At 59.1% G+C, this 27,700-nt stretch overlaps 3 protein-coding genes and 1 long non-coding RNA gene across 5 annotated transcripts; 1 reads left to right on the top strand and 3 right to left on the bottom strand.

Moving 5' to 3' along the window:
- Positions 1-553: 553 nt before the first annotated feature.
- Positions 554-1,063, bottom strand: LOC128849268 (uncharacterized). Its single transcript, XR_008447289.1, has 3 exons — positions 994-1,063; positions 674-713; positions 554-593 (listed from the first exon to the last, which is right to left on the bottom strand). It is a non-coding gene; the product is annotated as an uncharacterized LOC128849268 (long non-coding RNA).
- Positions 1,064-2,374: 1,311 nt separating this feature from the next.
- ANAPC15 (anaphase promoting complex subunit 15) lies at positions 2,375-11,884 on the bottom strand. The gene is made up of 4 exons (XM_054056646.1): positions 11,661-11,884; positions 8,598-8,657; positions 6,645-6,782; positions 2,375-3,045 (listed from the first exon to the last, which is right to left on the bottom strand). The coding sequence occupies exons 1-4, from the start codon at positions 11,778-11,780 to the stop codon at positions 2,998-3,000; spliced, it is 366 nt and encodes a 121-aa protein (XP_053912621.1). The 5' UTR covers positions 11,781-11,884; the 3' UTR covers positions 2,375-2,997.
- On the bottom strand, positions 3,198-6,636 carry LOC128850968 (uncharacterized). Of its 2 annotated transcripts, XM_054056645.1 has the most exons (3): positions 6,517-6,636; positions 5,273-6,477; positions 3,198-5,224 (listed from the first exon to the last, which is right to left on the bottom strand). In XM_054056645.1, exons 2-3 carry the CDS (start codon positions 5,966-5,968, stop codon positions 4,976-4,978), a joined length of 945 nt encoding a protein of 314 aa, XP_053912620.1. In that variant the 5' UTR covers positions 5,969-6,477; positions 6,517-6,636; the 3' UTR covers positions 3,198-4,975. The 2 variants fall into 2 exon arrangements, with proteins under 2 accessions (XP_053912620.1, XP_053912619.1); XM_054056644.1 differs by having other exon boundaries at positions 3,198-6,477.
- A 3,931-nt stretch (positions 11,885-15,815) lies between the features above and the next one.
- Positions 15,816-24,375, top strand: FOLR3 (folate receptor gamma). Its single transcript, XM_054082533.1, has 4 exons — positions 15,816-16,203; positions 17,623-17,811; positions 17,907-18,042; positions 24,083-24,375. The coding sequence occupies exons 1-4, from the start codon at positions 15,994-15,996 to the stop codon at positions 24,373-24,375; spliced, it is 828 nt and encodes a 275-aa protein (XP_053938508.1). The 5' UTR covers positions 15,816-15,993.
- The last annotated feature ends 3,325 nt before the right edge of the window (positions 24,376-27,700 follow it).

A 27,700-nucleotide genomic window follows, 5' to 3' on the forward strand; every position in this document is an offset into this window, starting at 1 on the left:
GGTTGACCTGGCAGCCTGTGGGGTTCAATGGGAGCCATGGGGTTGACCTGGCAGCCTTTGGGGTTCAATGGGAGCCATGGGGTTGACCTGGCAGCCTGTGGGGTTCAATGGGAGCCATGGGGTTGACCTGGCAGCCTGTGGGGTTCACTGGGAGCTATGGGGTTGACCTGGCAGCCTGTGGGGTTCAATGGGAGCCATGGGGTTGACCTGGCAGCCTGTGGGGTTCAATGGGAGCCATGGGGTTGACCTGGCAGCCTTTGGGGTTCACTGGGAGCCATGGGGTTGACCTGGCAGCCTTTGGGGTTCAATGGGAGCCATGGGGTTGACCTGGCAGCCTGTGGGGTTCAATGGGAGCCATGGGGTTGACCTGGCAGCCTTTGGGGTTCAATGGGAGCCATGGGGTTGACCCGGCAGCCTTTGGGGTTCAATGGGAGCCACGGGGTTGACCTGGCAGCCTTTGGGGTTCAATGGGAGCCATGGGGTTGACCTGGCACAATGGGAGCCAATGGGTTGACCTGGCAGCCTGTGGGGTTCAATGGGATTCGGGGTTGACCTGGCAGCCTGTGGGGTTCAATGGGAGCCATGGGGTTGACCTGGCAGCCTTTGGGGTTCAATGGGAGCTATGGGGTTGACCTGGCAGCCTTTGGGGTTCAATGGGAGCCATGGGGTTGACCTGGCAGCCTTTGGGGTTCAATGGGAGCCATGGGGTTGACCTGGCAGCCTTTGGGGTTCAATGGGAGCCATGGGGTTGACGTGGCAGCCTTTGGGGTTCAATGGGAGCCACGGGGTTGACCTGGCAGCCTGTGGGGTTCAATGGGAGCCATGGGGTTGACCTGGCAGCTTGTGGGGTTCAATGGGAGCCATGGGGTTGACCTGGCAGCCTTTGGGGTTCAATAGGAGCTATGGGGTTGACCTGGCAGCCTTTGGGGTTCAATGGGAGCCACGGGGTTGACCTGGCAGCCTGTGGGGTTCAATGGGAGCCACGGGGTTGACCTGGCAGCCTTTGGGGTTCAATGGGAGCCATGGGGTTGACCTGGCAGCCTTTGGGGTTCAATGGGAGCCACGGGGTTGACCTGGCAGCCTGTGGGGTTCAATGGGAGCCACGGGGTTGACCTGGCAGCCTGTGGGGTTCAATGGGAGCTATGGGGTTGACCTGGCAGCCTTTGGGGTTCAATGGGAGCTATGGGGTTGACCTGGCAGCCTTTGGGGTTCAATGGGAGCTATGGGGTTGACCTGGCAGCCTGTGGGGTTCAATGGGAGCCATGGGGTTGACCTGGCAGCCTTTGGGGTTCACTGGGAGCCACGGGGTTGACCTGGCAGCCTTTGGGGTTCAATGGGAGCCATGGGGTTGACCTGGCAGCCTTTGGGGTTCAATGGGAGCCATGGGGTTGACCTGGCAGCCTTTGGGGTTCAATGGGAGCCACGGGGTTGACCTGGCAGCCTTTGGGGTTCAATGGGAGCCATGGGGTTGACCTGGCAGCCTGTGGGGTTCAATGGGAGCCATGGGGTTGACCTGGCAGCCTGTGGGGTTCAATGGGAGCTATGGGGTTGACCTGGCAGCCTGTGGGGTTCAATGGGAGCCACGGGGTTGACCTGGCAGCCTGTGGGGTTCAATGGGAGCCATGGGGTTGACCTGGCAGCCTTTGGGGTTCACTGGGAGCCATGAGGTTGACCTGGCAGCCTTTGGGGTTCACTGGGAGCCATGGGGTTGACCTGGCAGCCTTTGGGGTTCAATGGGAGCCAATGGGTTGACCTGGCAGCCTTTGGGGTTCAATGGGAGCCAATGGGTTGACCTGGCAGCCTTTGGGGTTCAATGGGAGCCACGGGGTTGACCTGGCAGCCATGGGGATGAACTGTCATCGAGATCCGATTCCTCGGATACGGCTGAAGGAAAGTGTCGGAAACAGCGCCAATGGAGCAGATTCGATTCATCGGATACGGCTGAGAAAGTTCCAGAACACTTGGATCTCCTCCGGATGGCACTAATGGGACCTTCAGGACTGGATTTATTCGGAAAAAAACGGGAGAACCACCACCACCCCACAGGGACCCCAAAAACGGCTCCGGCATTATTCTGGCCCCCCAATATCGTTCCGGAAGCATAATTCCCAGTGTGATTCCAGCACTTGGGGCTCCCCAAAAGCAGCTCCGGCATCATTCCGGCCCCCCAATATCCTTCCAGATCCACAATTCCCGGTGTTTCGGCACTTGGGGCTCCCCAAAAGTGACTCCGGCATCATTCCGGCCCCCCAATATCCTTCCGGATCTACAATTCCCGGTGTTTCGGCACTTGGGGCTCCCCAAAAGTGACTCTGGCATCATTCCGGCCCCCCAATATCATTCCAGATCCACAATTCCCGGTGTTTTGGCACCTGGGGTTCCCCAAAAGCAGCTCCGGCATCATTCCATCCCCTCAATATCCTTCCAGATCCACAATTCCCGGTGTGATTCCGGCACTTGGGGCTCCCCAAAAGCGGCTCCGGCATCATTCCGGCCCCCCAATATCCATCCGGATTCACAATTTCCGGTGTGATTCCAGCATTTGGGGTCCCCAAAAGTTGCTCTGGCATCATTCCGGCCCCCCAATATCATTCCAGATCCACAATTCCCGGTGTTTCGGCACTTGGGGCTCCCAAAAAGTGACTCCGGCATCATTCCGGCCCCCCAATATCCATCCGGATTCACAATTTCCGGTGTGATTCCAGCATTTGGGGTCCCCAAAAGCGACTCCGGCATTATTCCGGCCCCCCAATATCCTTCTGGATCCACAATTCCTGGTGTATCGGCACTTGGGGCTCCCCAAAAGCGGCTCCGGCATCATTCCGGCCCCCCAATATCATTCCGGATCCACAATTCCCGGTGTATCGGCACTTGGGGCTCCCCAAAAGCGGCTCCGGCATCATTCCGGCCCCCCAATATCATTCCAGTCCCCAAAATTCCCGGTGTTTCGGCACAGCTCCGTTCCCACTCCGAGTTCCGGGTGCTCCGCGGGGGCTCTCAGATCATCCACTGGTCCTGATCCTGATCCGCTCCTTCCATATCCACCTGCAAACGGAAACCCAATCCTGAGCCCAATGGCACGAGGGGCTCCCAACATTCCCCAAATCCCAAAAGGCTCCAACTCTTCCTGACACCTCGAGGGGTTCCAACTCTTCCCAAGGGGTTCCGACCATTCCCAACACCTCGAGGGACTCCAATCCTTTCCAACACCTTGAGAGGCTCCGACTCTTCCCAATGCCTCCAACCCTTCCTGAGGGGCTCCGACCATTCCCAACACCCCAAGAGACTCCAACTCCTCCCAAGGGACTCCAACCCTTCCCAACACCTCCAACCCTTCCCGAGGGGCTCCAACCATTCCCGACATCTCAAGAGGCTCCGACTCTTCCCAATGCCTCCAACCCTTCCCGAGGGGCTCCAACTCTTCCCGACACCTTGAGGGGCTCCGACACTTCCCGAGGGGCTCTGACCATTCCCAATACCTCCAACCCTTCCTGAGGGACTCCAACCCTTCCCGACACCCCGAGAGGCTCCAACTACTCCTGAGGGACTCCAACTCTTCCCAATGCCTCCAACACTTCCCAAGGGGCTCCGACCATTCCCAACACCTCCAACCCTTCCCAAGGGACTCCATCTCTTCCCAACACCTCGAGGGGCTCCAACCTTTCCTGAGAGACTCCAATCCTTTCCAACACCTCGAGGGGCTCTGACTCTTCCTGAGGGACTCCAACCCTTCCCAACACCTCCAACACTTCCCGAGGGGCTCCGACCATTCCCAATGCCTTGAGGGACTTTGACTCTTCCCGAAGGGCTCCGACTCTTCCCGACACCCCAAGAGGCTCCAACTCTTCCCAAGAGGCTCCGACTCTTCCCAACACCTTGAGGGGCTCCAACCCTTCCAGATGGGCTCCGACCATTCCTGACATCCCAAGAGGCTCCAACTCTTCCCGAGGGGCTCCAACCCTTCCCGAGGGGCTCCAACCCTTCCCAACACCTCAAGGAGCTCTGACCCTTCCCGAGGGGCTCCGACCCTTCCCAAGGGACTCCAACCCTTCCCGAGGGACTCCAAGGGGCTCCGACCATTCCCGACATCCTGAGAAGTTCTGACTCTTCCCAAGGGGCTCTGACTCTTCCTGAGGGGCTCTGACTCTTCCTGACACCCCGAGGGGCTCCGACCATTCCCGACACCTTGAGAGGTTCTGACTCTTCCCGAGGAGTTCCGACTCTTCCCGACACCCCGAGAGGCTCCGACCCTTCCCAACACCTTGAGGGTCTCCAATCCTTCCTGAGGGGCTTCCACTCTTCCCAACACTTCAAGGGGCTCCAACCCTTCCTGAGAGACTCTGATCCTTTCCAACACCTCGAGGAGCTCCGACTCTTCCTGAGGGACTCCGACCCTTCCCTACACCTCGAGGGGCTCCGACCCTTCCTGAGGGACTCCAACTCTTCCCAACACCTCGAGGGGCTCCAACCCTTCCCGAGGGACTCCAACTCCTCCCAACACCTCAAGGGACTCCAACCCTTCCCGAGGGTCTCCAACCCTTCCCAACACCTCGAGGGGCTCCGACCCTTCCTGAGGGACTCCAACTCTTCCCAACACCTCGAGGGGCTCCGACTCTTCCTGAGGGACTCCAACTCTTCCCAACACCTCGAGGGGCTCCAACCCTTCCTGAGGGACTCCAACTCTTCCCAACACCTCGAGGGGCTCCGACCCTTCCTGAGAGACTCCAACTCTTCCCGAGGGACTCCAACCCTTCCCAACACCTCAAGGGACTCCGACCCTTCCTGAGGGACTCCAACTCTTCCCAACACCTCCAACCCTTCCTGAGGGACTCCAACCCTTCCCAACGCCTCCAACCCTTTCCGAGGGACTCCAACTCTTCCCAACACCTCGAGGGACTCCGACCCTTCCCGAGGGACTCCGACCCTTCCCAACACCTCCAACCCTTTCCGAGGGACTCCAACTCTTCCCAACACCTCAAAGGGCTCTGACCCTTCTCAACACCTCCAACCCTTCCCGAGGGACTCCGACCCTTCCCAACACCTCGAGGGGCTCCAACTCTTCCCAACACTTCCAACCCTTCCCGAGGGACTCCAACTCTTCCCAACACCTCGAGGGGCTCCGACCCTTCCCGAGGGACTCCAACTCTTCCCAACACCTCGAGGGACTCCAACCCTTCCTGAGGGTCTCCAACCCTTCCCGAGGGACTCCAACCCTTCCCAACACCTCGAGGGGCTCCAACACTTCCCGAGGGACTCCAACTCTTCCCAACACCTCCAACCCTTCCCGAGGGACTCCAACTCTTCCCAACACCTCGAGGGCCTCCGACCCTTCCCGAGGGACTCCAACTCTTCCCAACACCTCCAACCCTTCCTGAGGAACTCCAACCCTTCCTAACACCTCGAGGGGCTCCGACCCTTCCTGAGGGACTCCAACTCTTCCCAACACCTCCAACCCTTCCTGAGGGACTCCAACTCTTCCCAACACCTCCAACCCTTCCCAAGGAACTCCAACTCTTCCCAACACCTCAAAGGGCTCCGACCCTTCCCGAGGGACTCCAACTCTTCCCAACACCTCCAACCCTTCCCGAGGGTCTCCAACCCTTCCTAACACCTCGAGGGGCTCCGACCCTTCCTGAGGGACTCCAACTCTTCCCAACACCTCCAACCCTTCCTGAGGAACTCCAACTCTTCCCAACACCTCGAGGGGCTCCGACTCTTCCTGAGGGACTCCAACTCTTCCCAACACCTCGAGGGGCTCCAACCCTTCCTGAGGAACTCCAACTCTTCCCAACACCTCGAGGGACTCCGACCCTTCCTGAGGGTCTCCAACCCTTCCCAACACCTCCAACCCTTCCCGAGGGACTCCAACTCTTCCCAACACCTCGAGGGGCTCCGACCCTTCCTGAGAGACTCCAACTCTTCCCAACACCTCGAGGAGCTCTGACTCTTCCCAAGGGGCTCTGACCATTCCCGACACCCCGAGAGGCTCCAACTCTTCTCAAGGAGCTCCAACCCTTCCCAACGCCTCCAACCCTTCCCGAGGAACTCCAACCATTCCTGACATCTCAAGGGGCTCCGACCCTTCCTGAGGGACTCCAACTCGTCCCAACACCTCGAACCCTTCCCAACACCTCGAGGGGCTCCGACTCTTCCCAACGTCTCCAACCCTTCCTGAGGGGCTCTGACCATTCCCGACACCTCGAGGAGCTCTGACTCTTCCCAACACCTCCAACCCTTCCCGAGGAACTCCAACTCTTCCCAACACCTCGAGGGGCTCCAACCCTTCCCGAGGGACTCCGATCCTTTCTAACACTTCAAGGTGCTCCGACTCTTCCCAAGGAGCTCCGACCCTTCCCGACACCCCGAGGGGCTCCGACCCTTCTCAAAGGGCTCTGACTCTTCCCAACACCTTGAGGGGCTCCGACCCTTCCTGAGGGTCTCCAACCCTTCCCGAGGGACTCCAACTCTTCCCAACACCTCCAACCCTTCCCAAGGAATTCCAACTCTTCCCAACACCTCGAGGGGCTCCGACCCTTCCTGAGGGACTCCAACTCTTCCCAACACCTTGAGGGACTCCAACCCTTCCTGAGGTGCTCCGACCCTTCCCGAGGTGCTCCGACCCTTCCCGAGGGGAATTTGCGGACCTCGTTAACGTCTCCGTCGTCGGGAGATTCGTTGTAGTCGTTCATCTCATCCATATCCTGAATGTCCTCATCGTCCTCCGAGTCCTCCTCGCTGTCCTCATCGTCCTCGTCGTCCTCTTCCTCCTCTTCGTCGTAGTGCTGACGAGGATCAACCCCGGCACAACGTTCCATAGGAGCCCACAAATCCCGTTCCCAAATCCCATTCCCAAAGGAGACCCCAAATCCCATTCCCAAAGGAGCCCTCAAACCCCACAATTCAATCCCCAAAGGATCCCCAATCGCATTCTCAAAGGATCCCCCAAACCCCCCAATCCCATTCCCAAAGGATCCTCCAAATCCCAATTCCCAAAGGATCCCCCCAAACCCGATTCCCAAAGGATCCCCCACATCCTATTCCCAAAGGATCCCCCAAATCCTATTCGCAAAGGATCCCCCAAACCCCCAATTTGATGCCCAAAGGATCCCCCAAACCCCACAATCCAATTCCCAAAGGATCCTCTAAATCCCAATTCCCAAAGGATCCCCCAAACCCAATTGCCAAAGGATCCCCCAAACCCCACAATCCAATTCCCAAAGGATCCCCCAAACCCCACAATCCAATTCCCAAAGGATCCTCTAAATCCCAATTCCCAAAGGATCCCAAAACCCCACAATTCAATTCCCAAAGGATCCCCCAAATCCCATTCCCAAAGGATCCCCCAAACCCCTCAAATCCAAACCCAAAAGGTTCCCCAAAACCCCCAATCCAATTCCCAAAGGATCCCCCAAATCCCAATTCCCAAAGGATCCCCCAAACCCCCCAAATCCCATTCCCAAAGGATCCCCCAAACCCAATTCCCAAAGGATCCCCCAAACCCCACAATTCAATTCCCAAAGGATCCCCCAAATCCGATTCCCAAAGGATCCCCCAAACCTCTCATATCCCATTCCCAAAGGGTCCCCCCAACCCCCCCCAATCCTATTCCCAAAGGATAGGGAGACCCCCAAACCCCCAAATCCGATTCCCAAAGGATCCCCCAAACCCCAAATCCCATAACCAAAGGATCCCCCAAACCCCCCAATCCGATTCCCAAAGGATCCCCCAAACCCAATTCCCAAAGGAACCCCCAAACCCCCCAATCCAATTCCCAAAAGATCCCCCAAACCCCACAATTCAATTCCCAAAGGATCCCCCAAATCCAATTCCCAAAGGATCCCCAAAGCCCCCAATCCCATTCCCAAAGGATCGGAGGGACCCCCAAACCCCCTAAATCCCATTCCCAAAGGATCGGGGAGACCCCCCCAACCCCCCCAATCCCATTCCCAAAGGATTGGGGAGACCCCCAAACCCCCCAAATCCCATTCCCAAAGGATCGGGGGGACCCCCAAACCCCTCAATCCCATTCCCAAAGGATCCGGGACCCCCTAAATCCCCCAAATCCCATTCCCAAAGGATCCCCCAAACCCCCCAATCCCATTCCCAAAGGATCGGGGACCCCCAAATCCCATTCCCAAAGGATCGGGGAACCCCGAAACCCCCCAATCCCATTCCCAAAGGATCCCCCAAACCCCCCAATCCCATTCCCAAAGGATCCCCCAAACCCCCTCTAATCCCATTCCCAAAGGATCGGGGACCCCCAAACCCCCTCAATCCCATTCCCAAAGGATCGGGGGCCCCCCAAACCCCCTCTAATCTCATTCCCAAAGGATCGGGGACCCCCCCCCCCCCCCCCAAATCCCATTCCCAAAGGATCCCCCAAACCCCTCAATCCCATTCCCAAAGGATTGGGGACCCCCAAATCCCATTCCCAAAGGATCGGGGAACCCTGAAACCCCACAATCCGAATCCCAATGGATCCCCCAACCCCCCAATCCCATTCCCAAAGGATCGGGGAACCCCCAAATCCCATTCCCAAAGGATCGGGAACCCCCAATCCCCCCAAATTCCAAAGGGATCGTCGCCCCCCCCCCCACCTCCGATGCCGGTTTTCCGATGGGAACGAGATTATTATCCTTCTCCGCGATGCTCTGTAGCTGAGAGAGGGGGGGAAAGGCCCCTCGTTAGCTAATTAACCCCCTCATTAATTAATAAACCCTCCTAATTACTTAATTAACCCCTTCATTACTTAATTAATCCCTTCATTATCAAATAGGGAACCCAGGACCCCCCCATTGATTAATTAAACCCCACGAACCCCCATATCCCCCTTCGTTACTTAATTAGGAGCCCTCCCGTTATCTAATTAGCCCCCTCATTAATTAATAAACCCCCCAAATTACTTAATTAACCCCTTCATTACTTAATTAACCCCTTCGCTACTTAATTAACCCCTTCATAATCAAATAGGGAACCCAAGACACCCCCATTGATTAATTAAACCCCACGAACCCCCATATCCCCCTTCGTTACTTAATTAGGAGCCCTCCCATTACCTAATTAGCCCCCTCGTTAATTAATAAACCCTCCTAATTACTTAATTAGCCCCTTTGCTACTTAATTAACCCCTTCATTACTTAATTAACCCCTTCATTAACAAACAGGGAACCCAAGACCCCCCCCATTGATTAATTAAACCCCACGAACCCCCATATCCCCCTTCATTACTTAATTAGGAGCCCTCCTGTTACCTAATTAGCTCCCTCATTAATTAATAAACCCTCCTAATTACTTAATTAGCCCCTTTGCTACTTAATTAACCCCTTCATTTCTTAACTAACCCCTTCATTATCAAATTAGGAGCCCTAATTAACCCCCTCGTTAGTTAATTGAGGTCCTAAAGCCACCCCTCATTAGCTAATTGGCCCCCTCATTAATTATCGGGCCCCCTAATTAATTAACGAGCCCCCTCATGACTTAAATAGCCTTCCTCGTTAATAAATAGGGATCCCAGGTCTTAATCATCACTTAATTAGGATCCTAGACCCGAAGCACTCATTAACTACTTAGTCCCCTCGTTAACTAATTATCCCTCATTATGAGTCATTATCCCCTCGGTTGCTAATTAATCACTCTCATTCACTAACGAGGAGCCGAGGGACACCTCTAATGAGTTAATTGGGGTTCCAGAGCGCTGCTCGTTAGCTAATTAGCCCCCCTCATTAGCTAATTATCCCCCTCGTTAGCTAATTAGGAGCCTGGAGCCCCTTCCATCCATTCATTAGGGGTCCCAGAGCCCTCCTCATTAGCTAATTATCCCCCTCATTAGCTAATTAGGAGCCTACAGCCCCTCCATCCGTTCATTGGGGTCCCAGAGCCCTCCTCATTAGCTAATTATCCCCCTCATTAGCTAATTATCCCCCTCATTAGCTAATTAGGAGCCTACAGCCCCTCCACCCATTCATTGGGGTCCCAGAGCCCTCCTCATTAGCTAATTATCCCCCCTAATTAGCTAATTAGTAGCCTACAGCCCCTCCACCCATTCATTGGGGTCCCAGAGCCCTCCTCATTAGCTAATTATCCCCCCTAATTAGCTAATTAGGAGCCTACAGCCCCTCCATCCATTCATTAGGGGTCCCAGAGCCCCCCTCATTAGCTAATTATCCCCCAATTAGCTAATTAGGAGCCTACAGCCCCCTCCATCCATTCATTGGGGTCCTAGTGCCCTCCTCATTAACTAATTATCCCCCTCATTAGCTAATTAGCAGCCTAGAGCCCCCTCCATCTGTTCATTGGGGTCCCAGAGCCCTCCTCATTAGCTAATTAGCCCTCTCATTTTCTCATTATCCCCCTCATTAACTAATTAGGAGCCTACAGCCCCTCCATCCATTCATTGGGGTCCCAGAGCCCTCCTCATTAGCTAATTAGCCCCCTCATTAGCTAATTATCCCCCTCATTAGCTAATTATGCCCCCTAATTAACTAATTATCCCCTCTCATTAGCTAATTATCCCCCTCATTAGCTAATTAGGAGCCTACAGCCCCTCCATCTGTTCATTAGGGGTCCCAGAGCCCTCCTCATTAGCTAATTAGCCCCCTCATTAGCTAATTAGCAGCCTGGAGCCCCCTCCATCCATTCATTGGGGTCCTAGAGCCCTCCTGATTAGCTAATTATCCCCCTCATTAACTAATTATCCCCCTCATTATCTAATTAGGAGCCTACAGCCCCTCCATCCATTCATTGGGGTCCCAGAGCCCTCCTGATTAGCTAATTATCCCCCTCATTAACTAATTATCCCCTTCATTATCTAATTAGGAGCCTACAGCCCCTCCATCCGTTAATTAGGGGTCCCAGAGTCCTCCTCATTAGCTAATTATCCCCCTCATTAGCTAATTAGGAGCCTACAGCCCCTCCATCCATTATTAGGGGTCCCAGAGCCCTCCTCATTAGCTAATTATGCCCCCAATTAGCTAATTATCAGCCTAGAGCCCCCTCCATCAGTTCATTGGGGTCCCAGAGCCCTCCTCATTAGCTAATTAGCCCCCTCATTAACTAATTATCCCCCTCATTAGCTAATTAGGAGCATAGAGCCCCCTCCATCCATTCATTGGGGTCCCAGAGCCCTCCTGATTAGCTAATTAGCCCCCTCATTAACTAATTATCCCCCTCATTAGCTAATTATCCCCCCTCATTAGCTAATTATCCCCCCTCATTAGCTAATTAGGAGCCTACAGCCCCTCCATCCATTCATTAGGGGTCCCAGAGCCCTCCTCATTAGCTAATTAGCCCCCTCGTTAACTAATTATCCCCCTCATTAGCTAATTAGGAGCCTACAGCCCCCTCTATCCCTTCATTGGGGTCCCAGAGCCCTCCTCATTAGCTAATTATCCCCCTCATTAACTAATTAACCCCCTCATTAACTAATTAATCCCCTCATTAGCTAATTAGGAGCCTACATCCCCCTCCACCCGTTCATTGGGGTCCCAGAGCCCTCCTCATTAACTAATTATCCCCCTCATTAGCTAATTAGGAGCCTACAGCCCCCCCCTCGCTAATTAACCGCTCTCTTTGGCTAATTAGGGCCTGGGCCGCCCCTGAGGCGCTCCCTACCGCTCCCCCCCCGCCCCTAATTAGCGCCCCCTCATTAGCGAATGGCGGACCCAGGCCTGGTGCTGCTGCTCCTGCTGCTGCAGATCGCTCTCGTCGCCGCACGGTCGGTCGAGGTTGAACCACAGCGGCTCCGTCAGTCGCGGCAGAAGGGACGGGAACAGAGTCGACATATCGCGACGGGAGCGGAGCCGCCAAAAAAGGCCCAAACACAACACCGGAAGTCGCCGACCGGAAGCGGCGCGGAGAGGAGGTGCGCATGCGCGAGGGGAGGAACGCGCATGCGCGAAGGGAGGGGGAGAGTCGTTGGCAAAGAGCGGGAGAAGCATGCGCATGCGCGAAAGGAGAGGGCGGGAACGCCGCGAGCGGAGGGAGGGAGAGCAACGCGCATGCGCGAAGGGAGCGCCGCGAGAATGCCCTGTGGGGAGAGCAGTGCGCATGCGCGAAGGGAGGGGGAGGGAGTGAGGAGTGAATGACCACGGAGGGAGTGTACTACGCATGTGCGAAGGGAGGGGGCGGGAACGCACGCGCGCAGAGGGAGCGGAGGGAGTGCACTGCGCATGCGCGATGGGTGGGGGAGCAGCGGCAATGTCCCTAACAGGGGAGAGCAGTGCGCATGCGCGAGAGGGGGGAAGAGCAGCGGCAATGCCTAAAAAGAGGAGCATAGTGCTCATGCGCAAAGGGAGGGGGGAAGCAGTAGAAAGGCCCTACGAGAGGAGTGCACTACGCATGCGCGAAAGGGGGAAAAGCCGCAACAATACCCTATAAGGGGAGCGCAGTGCGCATGCGCGAAGGAAGGGGGGGCGGGAACGCAGGCGCGCAGAGGGAAAGGAGGGAAAGCAACGCGTATGCGTAAAGGGAGGGCGGAGTGCAGTGACTGCCTGAGGCGGGAGTGCACTGCGCATGCGCGGTGCGACGTGGAGCAGCCCTCGCCTCCCAGTTCCCCCCAGTGCCCTCCCAATGCCCCCCCAGTCCCTCCCAGTGCCCTCCCAGTCGCTCCCAGTTCCCCCCCAGTTCCTCCCAGTGCCCCTCCAGTCCCTCCTACTCCCTCCCAGTGCCTCCCAGTCCCTCCCAGTTCCCCCCCAGTCTCTCCCAGTGCCCTCCCAGTGCCCTCCCAGTCCCTCCCAGTGCCCCCCCAGTTCCCTCCCAGTCCTTCCCATTGCCTCCCAGTGCCCCTCCCAGTCCCTCCCAGTGCCTCCCAGTGCCCCTCCATTCCCTCCCAGTGGCTCCCATTCCTACCCAGTGCCCCCCCAGTTCCCTCCCAGTGCCCCTCCAGTGCCTCCACAGTGCCCTCCCAGTCCATCCCAGTTCCCCCCATTCCCTCCCAGTCCCTCCCAGTCCCCCGCAGTGCCCTCCCAGTGCCCCTCCATTGCCCCCCAGTTCCTCCCAGTGCCTCCCAGTTACCCCCATTCCCCCCCAGTCCCTCCCAGTGCTCCTCCATTCCCTCCCAGTCCCCTCCAGTCCCTCCCAGTGCCCCCCCAGTGCCCCCCCAGTGCCCTCCCAGTGCCCCCCAGTCCCTCCCAGTGCCCCCCAGTCCCCCCCAGTGCCCCTCCAGTCAATCCCAGTGCCCCCTCAGTGCCTCACAGTGCCCCTCCATTCCCTCCCATTCCCTCCAGTGCCCTCCAGTCCCTCCCAGTGCCCTCCAGTCCCCCCCAGTGCCCCCCCAGTGCCCTCCCAGTGCCCCCCAGTCCCTCCCAGTGCCCCCCAGTCCCTCCCAGTGCCCCTCCAGTCAATCCCAGTGCCCCCTCAGTGCCCCTCCATTCCCTCCCAGTGCCCCCCCACGTCCCTCCCAGTCCCTTCCAGCCCCCCAGTCCCCCCCAATGCCCTCCCAGTTCCTCCCCAGTACCTCCCAGTCCCCTCCAGTGCCCTCCATTCCCCCCAGTGCCCTCCAGTGCCCTCCCAGTCCCCCTCCATTCCCTCCCAGTGGCTCCCAGTCCCCTCCAGTCCCTCTCATTCCCTCCCATTCCCTCCCAGTGCTCCCCAGTGCCCTCCCAATGCCCCCCAGTTCCCTCCCAGTGCCCCCCCACTGCCCCCCACTGCCCTCCCAGTCCCCCCAGTCCCCCCAAATGCCCTCCCAGTCCCTCCCAGTGCCCTCCCAGTGCCTTGCAGTGCCATCCCAGTCCCTCCCAGTCGCCCCCATTCCCTCCCAGTGCCCCCTGTCCCTCCCAGTGCCCTCCCAGTGCCCTCCCAGTCCCTCCCACTGCCCCCCCAATTCTCCCCCCGTGCTCCTCCAGTGCCTCCCAGTCCCCCCCAGTCCCTTCCAGTCCCTCCCAGTGTCCTCCCAGTGCCCTCCCAGTTCCTCCCAGTGCCCCTCCATTCCCTCCCAGTCCCTCCCAGTGCCCTCCAGGCCCTCCCAGTCTCTCCCAGTGCCTCCCAGTGCCCCTCCCAGTGCCCTCCCAGTGCCCTCCCAGTCTCCCCCCGTGCCCTCCCAGTCCCTCCCAGTGCCCTCCCAGTGCCCCTCCATTCCCCCCCAGTTCCTCCCATTCCCTCCCAGTTCCCTCCCAGTTCCCTCCCAGTCTCCCCCAGTGCCCCCTCATTCCCCCCCAGTCCCTCCCAGTTCCCTCCCAGTGCCCCCCAGTCCCTCCCAGTCCCTCCCAGTGCCCCTCCAGTCAATCCCAGTGCCCCCTCAGTGCCTCCCAGTGCCCTCCCAGTGCCCCTCCATTCCCTCCCAGTGCCCTCCCAGTGCCCCTCCATTCCCCCCCAGTTCCTCCCACTCCCTCCCAGTGCCCTCCCAGTGCCTCCCCAGTTCCCTCCCAGTGCCCCCCAGTCCCTCCCAGTCCCTCCCAGTGCCCCCCCCAGTCCCTCCCGGTGCCCCCCCAGTCCCTCCCAGAGTCCTCCCAGTGCCCTCCCAATGCCCCCCAGTTTCTCCCAGTCCCCCCCAGTGCCCTCCCAGTGCCTCCCAGTCCCCCCCAGTGCCCTCCCAGTGCCTCCCAGTCCCTCCCAGTGCCCCTCCAGTGCCTCCACAGTGCCCTCCCAGTCCATCCCAGTTCCCTCCCAGTTCCTCCCAATGCCCCCCAGTTCCTCCCAGTGCCTCCCAGTGCCCCCCAGTCCCCCCCAGTGCCCCTCCAGTGCCCCCCCAGTGCCGCTCCATTCCCCCCCAGTCCCTCCCAGTGCCCCCCCAGTGCCCCTCCATTCCCTCCCATTCCCTCCCAGTCCCTCCCAGTCCCCCCAATGCCCTCCCAGTGCCCCCCAGTCCCTCCCAGTCCCCCCCAGTCCCCCCTAGTCCCCCCCCAATGCCCTCCCAGTGCCCCCCCATTCCCCCCCAATGCCCTCCCAGTCCCTCCCAGTGCCCTCCCAGTCCCCCCCATTCCCCCCCAGTGCCCTCCCAGTGCCCTCCCAGTGCGCCTCCATTCCCTCCCAGTGCCCCCCAGTCCTCCCCAGTGCCCTCCCAGTGCCCCCCAGTCCCTCCTATTCCCTCTCAGTGCCCTCCCAGTCCCTCCCAGTGCCCCTCCAGTCAATCCCAGTGCCCCCTCAGTGCCTCTCCATTCCCCCCCAGTTCCCTCCCAGTCACCCCCAGTACCCCTCCATTCCCTCCCAGTGCCCTCCCAGTGCCCTCCCAGTCCCTCCCAGTGCCCTCCCAGTCCCTCCCAGTGCCCCCCCAGTGACTCCCAGTTACCTCCCAGTGCCCCCCCCGTTCCTCCCAGTCCTTCCCAATGCCCCCCCAGTGCCCTCCCAGTCCCTCTCAGTGCCCCTCCATTCCCCCCCAGTTCCTCCCAGTGCCCTCCCAGTGCCCTCACCAGTCCCCCCCAGTCCCCCCCAATTGCCCTCCCAGTGCCCCCCAGTCCCCCCCAATGCCCTCCCAGTGCCTCCCAGTCCCTCCCAGTCCCCCCCAGTCCCCCCCAATGCCCTCCCAGTGCCCCCCCATTCCCTCCCAATGCCCTCCCAGTCCCTCGCAGTCCCTCCCAGTACCCCTCCATTCCCTCCCAGTGGCTCCCAGTCACCCCAATTCCCCCCCATTCCCTCCCAGTCCCTCCCAGTGCCCTCCATTCCCTCCCAGTGCCTCCCAGTCCTCCCCAGTGCCCTCCCAGTCCCTCCCAGTCCCTCCCAGTGCCCTCCATTCCCCCCCCAGTCCCTCCCAGTGCCCCTCCATTCCCTCCCAGTGGCTCCCAGTCCCCCCCATTCCCCCCAGTGCCCCCCCAGTGCCCCCCCAGTGCCCCTCCAGTCCCTCCCAGTGCCCTCCCAGTGCCCCTCCATTCCCTCCCAGTGGCTCCCAGTCCCCCCCAGTGCCCTCCCAGTGCCCCTCCATTCCCTCCCAGTGCCCTCCCAGTCCCTCCCAGTCCCTCCCAGTTCCCACCGTTGGGTTGGGTGCGACCTTCGTGTTTTTCCCGTCCATTCCCCTTTTTTTTCTCTCATCCCTTCGGACTTTGTCCCGGAGCCGCCGGAGCGATGGCGGCGACGTTGGCGCTGGTGGGGCTCTTCCTGGCGTGGAGCTCCGGCACCGCCGCGACGGCATCGGAATCACCATCGGAATCACCATCGGAATCACCATCGGAATCACCATCGGAATTATCGGCGTCGGAATCGCTCCTCAACGTCTGTATGGATGCGAAACACCACAAAACGGCGCCGGGACCCGAAGGGAAACTTTACGGACAGGTACGGAGCCACCGGAGCGGCGTGGAGGCATCTCCGGGGGCTTCCAGGGGGAGAGACATCCCGGGAAGGAAGGGGGGGGACCTGGATCCATCCCGGATCCCGGGGGATCCCGGTTGAGCTCTATCCCATCATCTCCAGTGGATCCCAGTTGAGCTCTATCCCATTCCTGGTGGATCCTGGATCCATCCCAGCTCCGGTGGATCCCAGTTGACCTCTATCCCATCCCTGGTGGATCCCAGTTGACCTCTATCCCATCCCTGATGGATCCCAGTTGACCTCTATCCCATCTCCGATGTATCCCAGTTGGCTCCATCCCATCTCAGGTGGATCCTGGATCCATCCCAGCTCCAATGGATCCCAGTTGACCTCTATCCCATCTCTGATTGATCCCAGTTGACCTCTATCCCAGCTCTGGTTGATCCTGGATCCATCCCAGCTCCGGTGGATCCCAGTTGAAGCTCCCTCTGAGCTCCAATGGATCCCAGTTGACCTCTATCCCATCTCCAATGGATCCCAGTTGACCTCTATCCCATCTCCAATGGATCCCAGTTGACCTCTATCCCATCTCCAATGGATCCCAGTTGACCTCCATCCCATTCCTGATGGATCCTGGGTCCATCCCAGCTCTGATGGATCCCAGTTGAGCTCTATCCCATCTCCAATGGATCCCAGTTGACCTCTATCCCATATCCAGTGGATCCCAGTTGAGCTCTATCCCATCTCCAATGGATCCCAGTTGACCTCTATCCCAGCTCTGGTTGATCCTGGATCCATCCCAGCTCCGGTGGATCCCAGTTGAAGCTCCCTCTGAGCTCCAATGGATCCCAGTTGACCTCTATCCCATCTCCAATGGATCCCAGTTGAGCTCTATCCCATCTCCAATGGATCCCAGTTGACCTCTATCCCATCCCTGGTGGATCCCGGTTGGCTCCATCCCATTCCTGGTGGATCCTGAATCCATCCCAGCTCTGATGGTGGATCCCAGTTGACCTCTATCCCATCTCCAATGGATCCCAGTTGACCTCTATCCCATCTCCGGTGGATCCCGGTTGACCTCTATCCCATCCCCGGTGGATCCCAGTTGAGCTCTATCCCATCTCCGATGGATCCCAGTTGACCTCTATCCCATCCCCGGTTGATCCCAGTTGACCTCTATCCCATCTCCAATGGATCCCGGTTGACCTCTATCCCATCTCCAATGGATCCCAGTTGACCTCTATCCCATCTCCAATGGATCCCAGTTGACCTCTATCCCATCTCCAATGGATCCCAGTTGACCTCTATCCCATCTCCGATGGATCCCGGTTGACCTCCATCCCATCCCTGCTGCTTTCCGTCTCCATCCCACCTCCGTTAGGTCCCCGTTGGACCTCCTCTCCCCCCTATTCCCACCTCCCATCCGCTCTCCGTCGCTCCCAGTGTTCCCTCTGGAAGGACAACGCCTGTTGCACCGCCAACACCACTTTGGAAGCCCACCGGGATCAATCCTTCCTCTACGGCTTCAATTGGGACCACTGCGGAGCGATGCCGGAGAAGTGCAAACGCCACTTCATCCAAGACACGTGTCTCTACGAGTGCTCTCCCAACTTGGGGCCATGGATTGACCAGGTCAGGGGGGGACGGAATCCGGGATGGGATTCCCAATGGGAATGGGGGAACTGGGAAGGAACTGGTGTGAACTGGTGTGAACTGGGTGGACGCAGGCGGACAACAGTTGGAGGAAGGAGCGGGTGCTGCACGTTCCGCTGTGCCGCGAGGACTGCGAGCAGTGGTGGGAAGACTGCCAGGATGCCTTCACTTGCAAAGCCAACTGGCACAAGGGATGGGACTGGAGCTCAGGTTGGTGTTCCCAGTTCAATCCCAGTTGCTCCCAGTAAGGAAACCCCCGTCGCTCCCAGTTCAGCCCCTCGTGGCTGACAGGTCAACCCCATAGCTCCCAGTTCATCCCCATGGCTGACAGGTCAACCCCATAGCTCCCAGTTCAGCCCCTCGTGGCTGACAGGTCAACCCCATAGCTCCCAGTTCACCCCCTCGTGGCTGACAGGTCAACCCCATAGCTCCCAGTTCACCCCCTCGTGGCTGACAGGTCAACCCCATAGCTCCCAGTTCATCCCCATGGCTGACAGGTCAACCCCATAGCTCCCAGTTCAACCCCATGGCTGACAGGTCAACCCCATAGCTCCCAGTTCATCCCCATGGCTGACAGGTCAACCCCATAGCTCCCAGTTCACCCCCATGGCTGACAGGTCAACCCCATAGCTCCCAGTTCATCCCCATGGCTGACAGGTCAACCCCATAGCTCCCAGTTCATCCCCATGGCTGACAGGTCAACCCCATAGCTCCCAGTTCATCCCCATGGCTGACAGGTCAACCCCATAGCTCCCAGTTCACCCCCTCGTGGCTGACAGGTCAACCCCATAGCTCCCAGTTCACCCCCATGGCTGACAGGTCAACCCCATAGCTCCCAGTTCATCCCCATGGCTGACAGGTCAACCCCATAGCTCCCCAGTTCATCCCCATGGCTGACAGGTCAACCCCATAGCTCCCAGTTCAGCCCCTAGTGGCTGACAGGTCAACCCCATAGCTCCCAGTTCATCCCCATGGCTGACAGGTCAACCCCATGGCTCCCAGTTCAGCCCCTCGTGGCTGACAGGTCGACCCCATAGCTCCCAGTTCATCCCCTCAGTGGCTGACAGGTCAACCCCATAGCTCCCAGTTCATCCCCCTCGTGGCTGACAGGTCAACCCCAGGGCTCCCAGTTCATCCCCTCCTGGCTGACAGGTCAACCCCATAGCTCCCAGTTCACCCCCTCGTGGCTGACAGGTCAACCCCATAGCTCCCAGTTCATCCCCATGGCTGACAGGTCAACCCCATAGCTCCCAGTTCAGCCCCATGGCTGACAGGTCAACCCCATAGCTCCCAGTTCATCCCCATGGCTGACAGGTCAACCCCATAGCTCCCAGTTCAGCCCCATGGCTGACAGGTCAACCCCATAGCTCCCAGTTCACCCCCATGGCTGACAGGTCAACCCCATGGCTCCCAGTTCATCCCCATGGCTGACAGGTCAACCCCATAGCTCCCAGTTCACCCCCATGGCTGACAGGTCAACCCCAAAGCTCCCAGTTCATCCCCCATGGCTGACAGGTCAACCCCATAGCTCCCAGTTCATCCCCATGGCTGACAGGTCAACCCCATGGCTCCCAGTTCATCCCCAGTGGCTGACAGGTCAACCCCATAGCTCCCAGTTCAGCCCCATGGCTGACAGGTCAACCCCATAGCTCCCAGTTCATCCCCTCATGGCTGACAGGTCAACCCCATAGCTCCCAGTTCATCCCCATGGCTGACAGGTCAACCCCCATAGCTCCCAGTTCATCCCCCCATGGCTGACAGGTCAACCCCATAGCTCCCAGTTCATCCCCATGGCTGACAGGTCAACCCCATAGCTCCCAGTTCATCCCCATGGCTGACAGGTCAACCCCATAGCTCCCAGTTCATCCCCATGGCTGACAGGTCAACCCCATAGCTCCCAGTTCATCCCCATGGCTGACAGGTCAACCCCATAGCTCCCAGTTCATCCCCATGGCTGACAGGTCAACCCCATGGCTCCCAGTTCATCCCCTCGTGGCTGACAGGTCAACCCCATGGCTCCCAGTTCATCCCCATGGCTGACAGGTCAACCCCATAGCTCCCAGTTCATCCCCATGGCTGACAGGTCAACCCCATGGCTCCCAGTTCATCCCCATGGCTGACAGGTCAACCCCATAGGCTCCCAGTTCATCCCCATGGCTGACAGGTCAACCCCATAGCTCCCAGTTCATCCCCATGGCTGACAGGTCAACCCCATAGGCTCCCAGTTCATCCCCTCGTGGCTGACAGGTCAACCCCATAGGCTCCCAGTTCATCCCCATGGCTGACAGGTCAACCCCATAGCTCCCAGTTCATCCCCATGGCTGACAGGTCAACCCCATAGCTCCCAGTTCATCCCCATGGCTGACAGGTCAACCCCATAGCTCCCAGTTCATCCCCATGGCTGACAGGTCAACCCCATAGCTCCCAGTTCATCCCCATGGCTGACAGGTCAACCCCATAGCTCCCAGTTCAGCCCCATGGCTGACAGGTCAACCCCATAGCTCCCAGTTCACCCCCTCGTGGCTGACAGGTCAACCCCATAGCTCCCAGTTCATCCCCATGGCTGACAGGTCAACCCCATAGCTCCCAGTTCAGCCCCATGGCTGACAGGTCAACCCCATAGCTCCCAGTTCATCCCCTCGTGGCTGACAGGTCAACCCCATAGCTCCCAGTTCAGCCCCTTGGCTGACAGGTCAACCCCATAGCTCCCAGTTCATCCCCTCGTGGCTGACAGGTCAACCCCATAGCTCCCAGTTCAGCCCCTTGGCTGACAGGTCAACCCCATGGCTCCCAGGTTCATCCCCTCGTGGCTGACAGGTCAACCCCATAGCTCCCAGTTCAGCCCCATTGGCTGACAGGTCAACCCCATAGCTCCCAGTTCATCCCCTCGTGGCTGACAGGTCAACCCCATAGCTCCCAGTTCAACCCCTCGTGGCTGACAGGTCAACCCCATAGCTCCCAGTTCACCCCCCTCGTGGCTGACAGGTCAACCCCATAGCTCCCAGTTCATCCCCATGGCTGACAGGTCAACCCCATAGCTCCCAGTTCATCCCCATGGCTGACAGGTCAACCCCATAGCTCCCAGTTCATCCCCATGGCTGACAGGTCAACCCCATAGCTCCCAGTTCATCCCCATGGCTGACAGGTCAACCCCATGGCTCCCAGTTCAGCCCCATGGCTGACAGGTCAACCCCATAGCTCCCAGTTCATCCCCATGGCTGACAGGTCAACCCCATAGCTCCCAGTTCATCCCCATGGCTGACAGGTCAACCCCATAGCTCCCAGTTCATCCCCATGGCTGACAGGTCAACCCCATGGCTCCCAGTTCATCCGCATGGCTGACAGGTCAACCCCATAGCTCCCAGTTCACCCCCATGGCTGACAGGTCAACCCCATAGCTCCCAGTTCATCCCCTTGGCTGACAGGTCAACCCCATAGCTCCCAGTTCATCCCCATGGCTGACAGGTCAACCCCATAGCTCCCAGTTCATCCCCATGGCTGACAGGTCAACCCCATAGCTCCCAGTTCACCCCCCTCGTGGCTGACAGGTCAACCCCATAGCTCCCAGTTCATCCCCATGGCTGACAGGTCAACCCCATAGCTCCCAGTTCATCCCCCTCGTGGCTGACAGGTCAACCCCATAGCTCCCAGTTCATCCCCATGGCTGACAGGTCAACCCCATAGCTCCCAGTTCAGCCCCCATGGCTGACAGGTCAACCCCATAGCTCCCAGTTCAGCCCCATGGCTGACAGGTCAACCCCATAGCTCCCAGTTCATCCCCATGGCTGACAGGTCAACCCCATAGCTCCCAGTTCATCCCCATGGCTGACAGGTCAACCCCATAGCTCCCAGTTCATCCCCATGGCTGACAGGTCAACCCCATGGCTCCCAGTTCAGCCCTCATGGCTGACAGGTCAACCCCATAGCTCCCAGTTCAGCCCCATAGCTTCCCAGTTCATCCCCACGTGGCTGACAGGTCAACCCCATGGCTCCCAGTTCACCCCCATGGCTGCGCAGGTCAACCCTGCAGCGCTCAGTTCGTCCCACCATGGTCATTCCCACCATGGTCATTCCCACCCAACTCATGGTCATTCCCACCATGGTCATTCCCACCCAACTCATGGTCATTCCCACCGTGGTCATTCCCACCCCAACTCATTCCCACCCAACTCATTCCCACCATGGTCATTCCCACCCAACTCATTCCCACCCAACTCATGGTCATTCCCACCATGGTCATTCCCACCCAACTCATGGTCATTCCCACCCAACTCATGGTCATTCCCACCCAACTCATTCCCACCCAACTCATGGTCATTCCCACCCAACTCATTCCCACCCAACTCATTCCCACCCAACTCCTCATTCCCACCATGGTCATTCCTACCATGGTCATTCCCACCCAACTCCTCATTCCACTCAACTCATTCCCACCCAACTCATTCCCACCCAACTCCTCATTCCCACCCACCTCATTCCCACCATGGTCATTCCCACCATGGTCATTCCCACCCAACTCATGGTCATTCCCACCATGGTCCTTCCCACCCAATGGTCCTTCCCACCCCGCTCCTCCCCTTCTCCGTAGGCTCCAACTGATGCCCCACCGGATCCCTGTGCCAAAGGTTCCGCTACGTCTTCCCACTATGGTCATTCCCACCACACTCATTCCCACCATGGTCATTCCCACCATGGTCATTTCCCACCCAACTCATGGTCATTCCACCATGGTCATTCCCACCCAACTCATTCCCACCATGGTCATTCCCACCCAACTCATGGTCGATTCCCACCATGGTCATTCCCACCCAACTCATTCCCACCATGGTCATTCCCCACCCAACTCATGGTCATTCCACCACGGTCATTCCCACCCAACTCATTCCCACCCAACTCCTCATTCCCACCATGGTCATTCCCACCCAACTCATGGTCATTCCCACCATGGTCATTCCCACCCAACTCATTCCCACCACGGTCATTCCACCCAACTCATTCCCACCCAACTCATGGTCATTCCCACCATGGTCATTCCCACCACGGTCATTCCCACCCAACTCCTCATTCCCACCCCAACTCATTCCCACCATGGTCATTCAACTCAACTCATTCCCACCCAACTCATTCCCACCCAACTCATTCCCACCCAACTCATGGTCATTCCCACCATGGTCATTCCCACCCAACTCATTCCCACCCAACTCCTCATTCCCACTCGACTCATTCCCACCCAACTCATTCCCACTCGACTCATTCCCACCAAACTCATTCCCACCGAACTCATTCCCACCCAACTCATTCCCACCATGGTCATTCCCACCATGGTCATTCCCACCATGGTCATTCCCACCCAACTCATGGTCATTCCCACCCAACTCATTCCCACCATGGTCATTCCCACCCAACTCATGGTCATTCCCACCGAACTCATTCCCACCCAACTCATTCCCACCCAACTCATTCCCACCGAACTCATTCCCACCCAACTCATGGTCATTCCCACCATGGTCATTCCCACCATGGTCATTCCAACTCAACTCATTCCCACCCAACTCATGGTCATTCCCACCCAACTCCTCATTCCCACCCAACTCATTCCCACCCAACTCATGGTCATTCCCACCATGGTCATTCCCACCCAACTCAACTCATTCCCACCCCAACTCATTCCCACCCAACTCCTCATTCCACCCAACTCATTCCCACCCAAATCATGGTCATTCCCACCATGGTCATTCCCACCCAAATCATGGTCATTCCCGCCATGGTCATTCCCACCCAACAACTCATTCCCACCCAACTCATGGTCATTCCCACCATGGTCATTCCCCACCCAACTCATTCCCTCCCAACTCATTCCCCCCCAACTCATTCCCACCCAAATCATGGTCATTCCCACCCAACTCATTCCCACCCAACTCATGGTCATTCCCACCCAACTCCTCATTCCCACCATGGTCATTCCCACCCAACAACTCATTCCCACCCAACTCATGGTCATTCCCACCCAACTCCTCATTCCCACCCAACTCATTCCCACTCAACTCATTCCCACCATGGTCATTCCCACCATGGTCATTCCCACCCAACTCAACTCATTCCCACCCAACTCATTCCCACCCAAATCATGGTCATTCCCACCCAACTCATTCCCACCATGGTCATTCCCACCCACTCATGGTCATTCATTCCCACCATGGTCCTTCCCACCCAATGGTCCTTCCCACCCCGCTCCTCCCCTTCTCCGTAGGCTCCAACCGATGCCCCACCGGATCCCTGTGCCAAAGGTTCCGCTACGTCTTCCCGACGGCCGCCGACCTCTGCCAACGGATTTGGTCCAACTCCTACCGTTACACCGAGTTCCACCGCGGCAGCGGCCGCTGCATCCAAATGTGGTTCGACCCTTCCCGGGGGAACCCCAATTCCGACGTCGCCCGATATTACGCCCTCGGCGGCGCTGCCGACGCTCCCGGGGGACCCCCCGAGATCCTCCTCCTCTCCATCCTCTTCCTCCTCAACCCCAATTTGTTGTCTCTCCTCTGATTTTGGGGGTCCGGGAGGAGTCCCCCCCAATGTAAACACTGCGGTGTCTCAGTTTTTGGGGTACACCCCATAATTTATCCATTCTGAGCTATTGGGAGTCACCCCCAAAGTGGAGCACCCGGAAAAGAAGGGGTTAAAAAGAGGGGGGGACCCCTATTTATCCATTGTGAGGCATTGGGAGTCACCCCCAAAGTGGAGCACCCGGAAAAGAAGGGGTTAAAAAGAGGGGGAGAAAACGGGGGGGCACTGGGAGTAACTGGGAGGAGGAAACTGGGGAGCAGGGGGGCACTGGGAGTAACTGGGAGGCACTGGGAGGAGAAAACTGGGGAGCAGGGGGGCACTGGGAGTAACTGGGAGGCACTGGGAGCAAGTGGGAGGCACTTGGAGGAGCAAACTGGGGAGCAGGGGGGCACTGGGAGCAACTGGGAGGCACTGGGAGCAACTGGGAGGCACTGGGAGGCACTGGGAGGAGCAAACTGGGGAGCAGGGGGGCACTGGGAGGCACTGGGAGGCACTGGGAGGCACTGGGAGGAGCAAACTGGGGGATAGGGGGGCACTGGGAGGCACTGGGAGGCACTGGGAGGAGCAAACTGGGGAGCAGGGGGGGCACTGGGAGGCACTGGGAGGCACTGGGAGGAGCAGGGAGGCACTGGGAGGCACTGGGAGGCACTGGGAGGAGCAAACTGGGGAGCAGGGGGGCACTGGGAGGCACTGGGAGGCACTGGGAGGCACTGGGAGGAGCAAAGTGGGGCGCGGGGAACCCCAATGCCGATATTCCGCCCTCGGCGGCGCTGCCGCTCCCGGGGGACCCCCCGAGATCCTCCTCCTCTCCCTCCTCCTCCTCCTGAACCCCAATTTGTTGTCTCTCCTCTGAGGTTTTGGGGGTCCGGGAGGAGTCCCCCCCAATGTTAAGGGGGAATAAACACTGCGGGGTCTCTGTTTTTGGGGTACACCCCGAAATGTATCGGTTCTGAGGCAGTGGGAGTCACCCCCAAAGGGGAGCACCCGGAAAGAAGGGGTTAAAAGAGGGGGGGACCCCCAATTTATCCATTGTGAGGCATTGGGAGTCACCCCCAAAGGGGAGCACCCGGAAAAGAAGGGGTGTTAAAGGAGAGGGGAGAAAACGGGGGGGCACTGGGAGCAACTGGGAGGAGGAAACTGGGGAGCAGGGGGGCACTGGGAGTAACTGGGAGGCACTGGGAGGAGAAAACTGGGGGGCAGGGGGGCACTGGGAGCAACTGGGAGGCACTGGGAGGAGAAAACTGGGGGTTAGGGGGGCACTGGGGAGTAACTGGGAGGCAGTGGGAGGAGCAAACTGGGGATAGGGGGGCACTGGGAGCAACTGGGAGGCACTGGGAGTTACTGGGAAGCACTGGGAGGAGAAAACTGGGGGATAGGGGGGCACTGGGAGCAACTGGGAGGCACTGGAGGAGAAAACTGGGGAGCAGGGGGGTACTGGGAGGCCACTGGGAGGAGAAAACTGGGGCGCAGAGGGGGGACTGGGAGCAACTGGGAGGCACTGGGAGGAGAAAACTGGGGGGGCAGGGGGGGCACTGGGAGGCACTGGGAGCAACTGGGAGGCCACTGGGAGGAGCAAACTGGGGGACGGGGGGGACTGGGAGCAACTGGGAGGCACTGGGAGGAGGAAACTGGGGGGAACTGGGAGGCACTGGGGGGCACTGGGGGGCACTGGGGAGGCACTGGGAGGAGCTAAAGTGGGGGCGCGGGGAACCCCAATGACGATATTCCGCCCTCGGCGGCGCCGCCGCTCCCGGGGGACCCCCCGAGATCCTCCTCCTCTCCCTCCTCCTCCTCCTGAACCCCAATTTGTTGTCTCTCCTCTGATTTTGGGGGTCCGGGATGAGTCCCCCCCACTTTTAAGGGGAATAAACACTGCGGTGTCTCAGTTTTTGGGGTACCACCCCATACTTTATCCATTGTGAGGCAGTGGAGTCACCCCCAAAGTGGAGCACCCGGAAAAGAAGGGGTTAAAAAGAGGGGGGGGAGGAAACTGGGGGGCACTGGGAGTAACTGGGAGGAGAAAACTGGGGGATAGGTGGCGCACTGGGAGGAACTGGGAGGCACTGGGAAGAGAAAACTGGGGGGAAGGGGGGCACTGGGAGTAACTGGGAGGCACTGGGAGGCACTGGGAGCAACTGGGAGGCACTGGGAGGAGCAAACTGGGGGGCATGGGGGGACTGGGAGCAACTGGGAGGCACTGGGGAGGAGCCAAACTGGGGAGCAGGGGGGCACTGGGAGCAACTGGGAGGCACTGGGAGGAGCAAACTGGGGCGCAGGGGGGCACTGGGAGTAACTGGGAGGCACTGGGAGGAGCAAACTGGGGGATAGGGGGGCACTGGGAGCAACTGGGAGGCACTGGGAGGAGAAAACTGGTGACACCAGTAGCAACCAGTGACACCAGTACAGACCAATGACACCGACCAGTGTCCCCCAGTGCCCCCCAGTTTGCTGCTCCCAGTGCCCCCCAGTGCTCCAGTACCTCCCAGTACACCCACTGCCTCCCCTTCCACCTTCCCAGTACCTCCCTGTCCCCTCCCAGTGCTCCCAGTACACCCCCAGTGCCCCCTCCTCCCACTCCCCGTTGGCCTCTTCCCCTCAAGCCACGCCCCCTTTGTCCCCATTGGTCTCTTCCCCGCAAGCCACGCCCCCTTTGTCACCACCGGCCGCTTCCGGCTCAGGCCACACCACCTTTATCTCGCCATTGGCTGTTTCTTGCGCTGGCACCGCTTCCTCGACTCTCCATTGGCCTCTTCCGGCTGAGGCCCCGCCCCCTATAGCGCCATTGGCTGTTTTTTGCGCAGGCCCCGCCCCTTGACGCTCCATTGGCCGCTTCCGGCTGAGGCCCCGCCCCCTCGGCTCTCCATTGGCCTCTTCTGGCGCAGTCTCCGCCCCCTTGACTCTCCATTGGCCTTTTCCGGCTCAGGCCCCGCCCCCTAGACGCCTTATTGGCCTCTACCTGTGCAGTCCCCGCCCCCTTGACCCTCCATTGGCCTCTTCCGGAGCAGGCCACGCCCCCTTGACTCACCATTGTCTGTTTCTTGCGCCGGCCCCGCCCCCTCGGCTCTCCATTGGCCTCTTCCGGCTGAGGCCCCGCCTCCTTGCCACTATCTTGGCCTCTACCTGCGCAGGCCCCGCCCCCCTTGGGGCTCCATTGGCCTCTCCGACTGAGGCCACGCCCTCTTGACTCACTATTGTCTGTTTCTTGCGCCGGCCCCTCCCCCTCGTCTCTCCATTGGGCCGCTTCCGGCGCAGTCCCCGCCCCCCTCGGCTCTCCATTGGCCGCTTCCGGCGCAGGCCCCCCGTC

Source organism: Cuculus canorus, chromosome 1 (genome assembly GCF_017976375.1).
Source record: "Cuculus canorus isolate bCucCan1 chromosome 1, bCucCan1.pri, whole genome shotgun sequence".
NCBI lineage: Eukaryota > Metazoa > Chordata > Aves > Cuculiformes > Cuculidae > Cuculus > Cuculus canorus.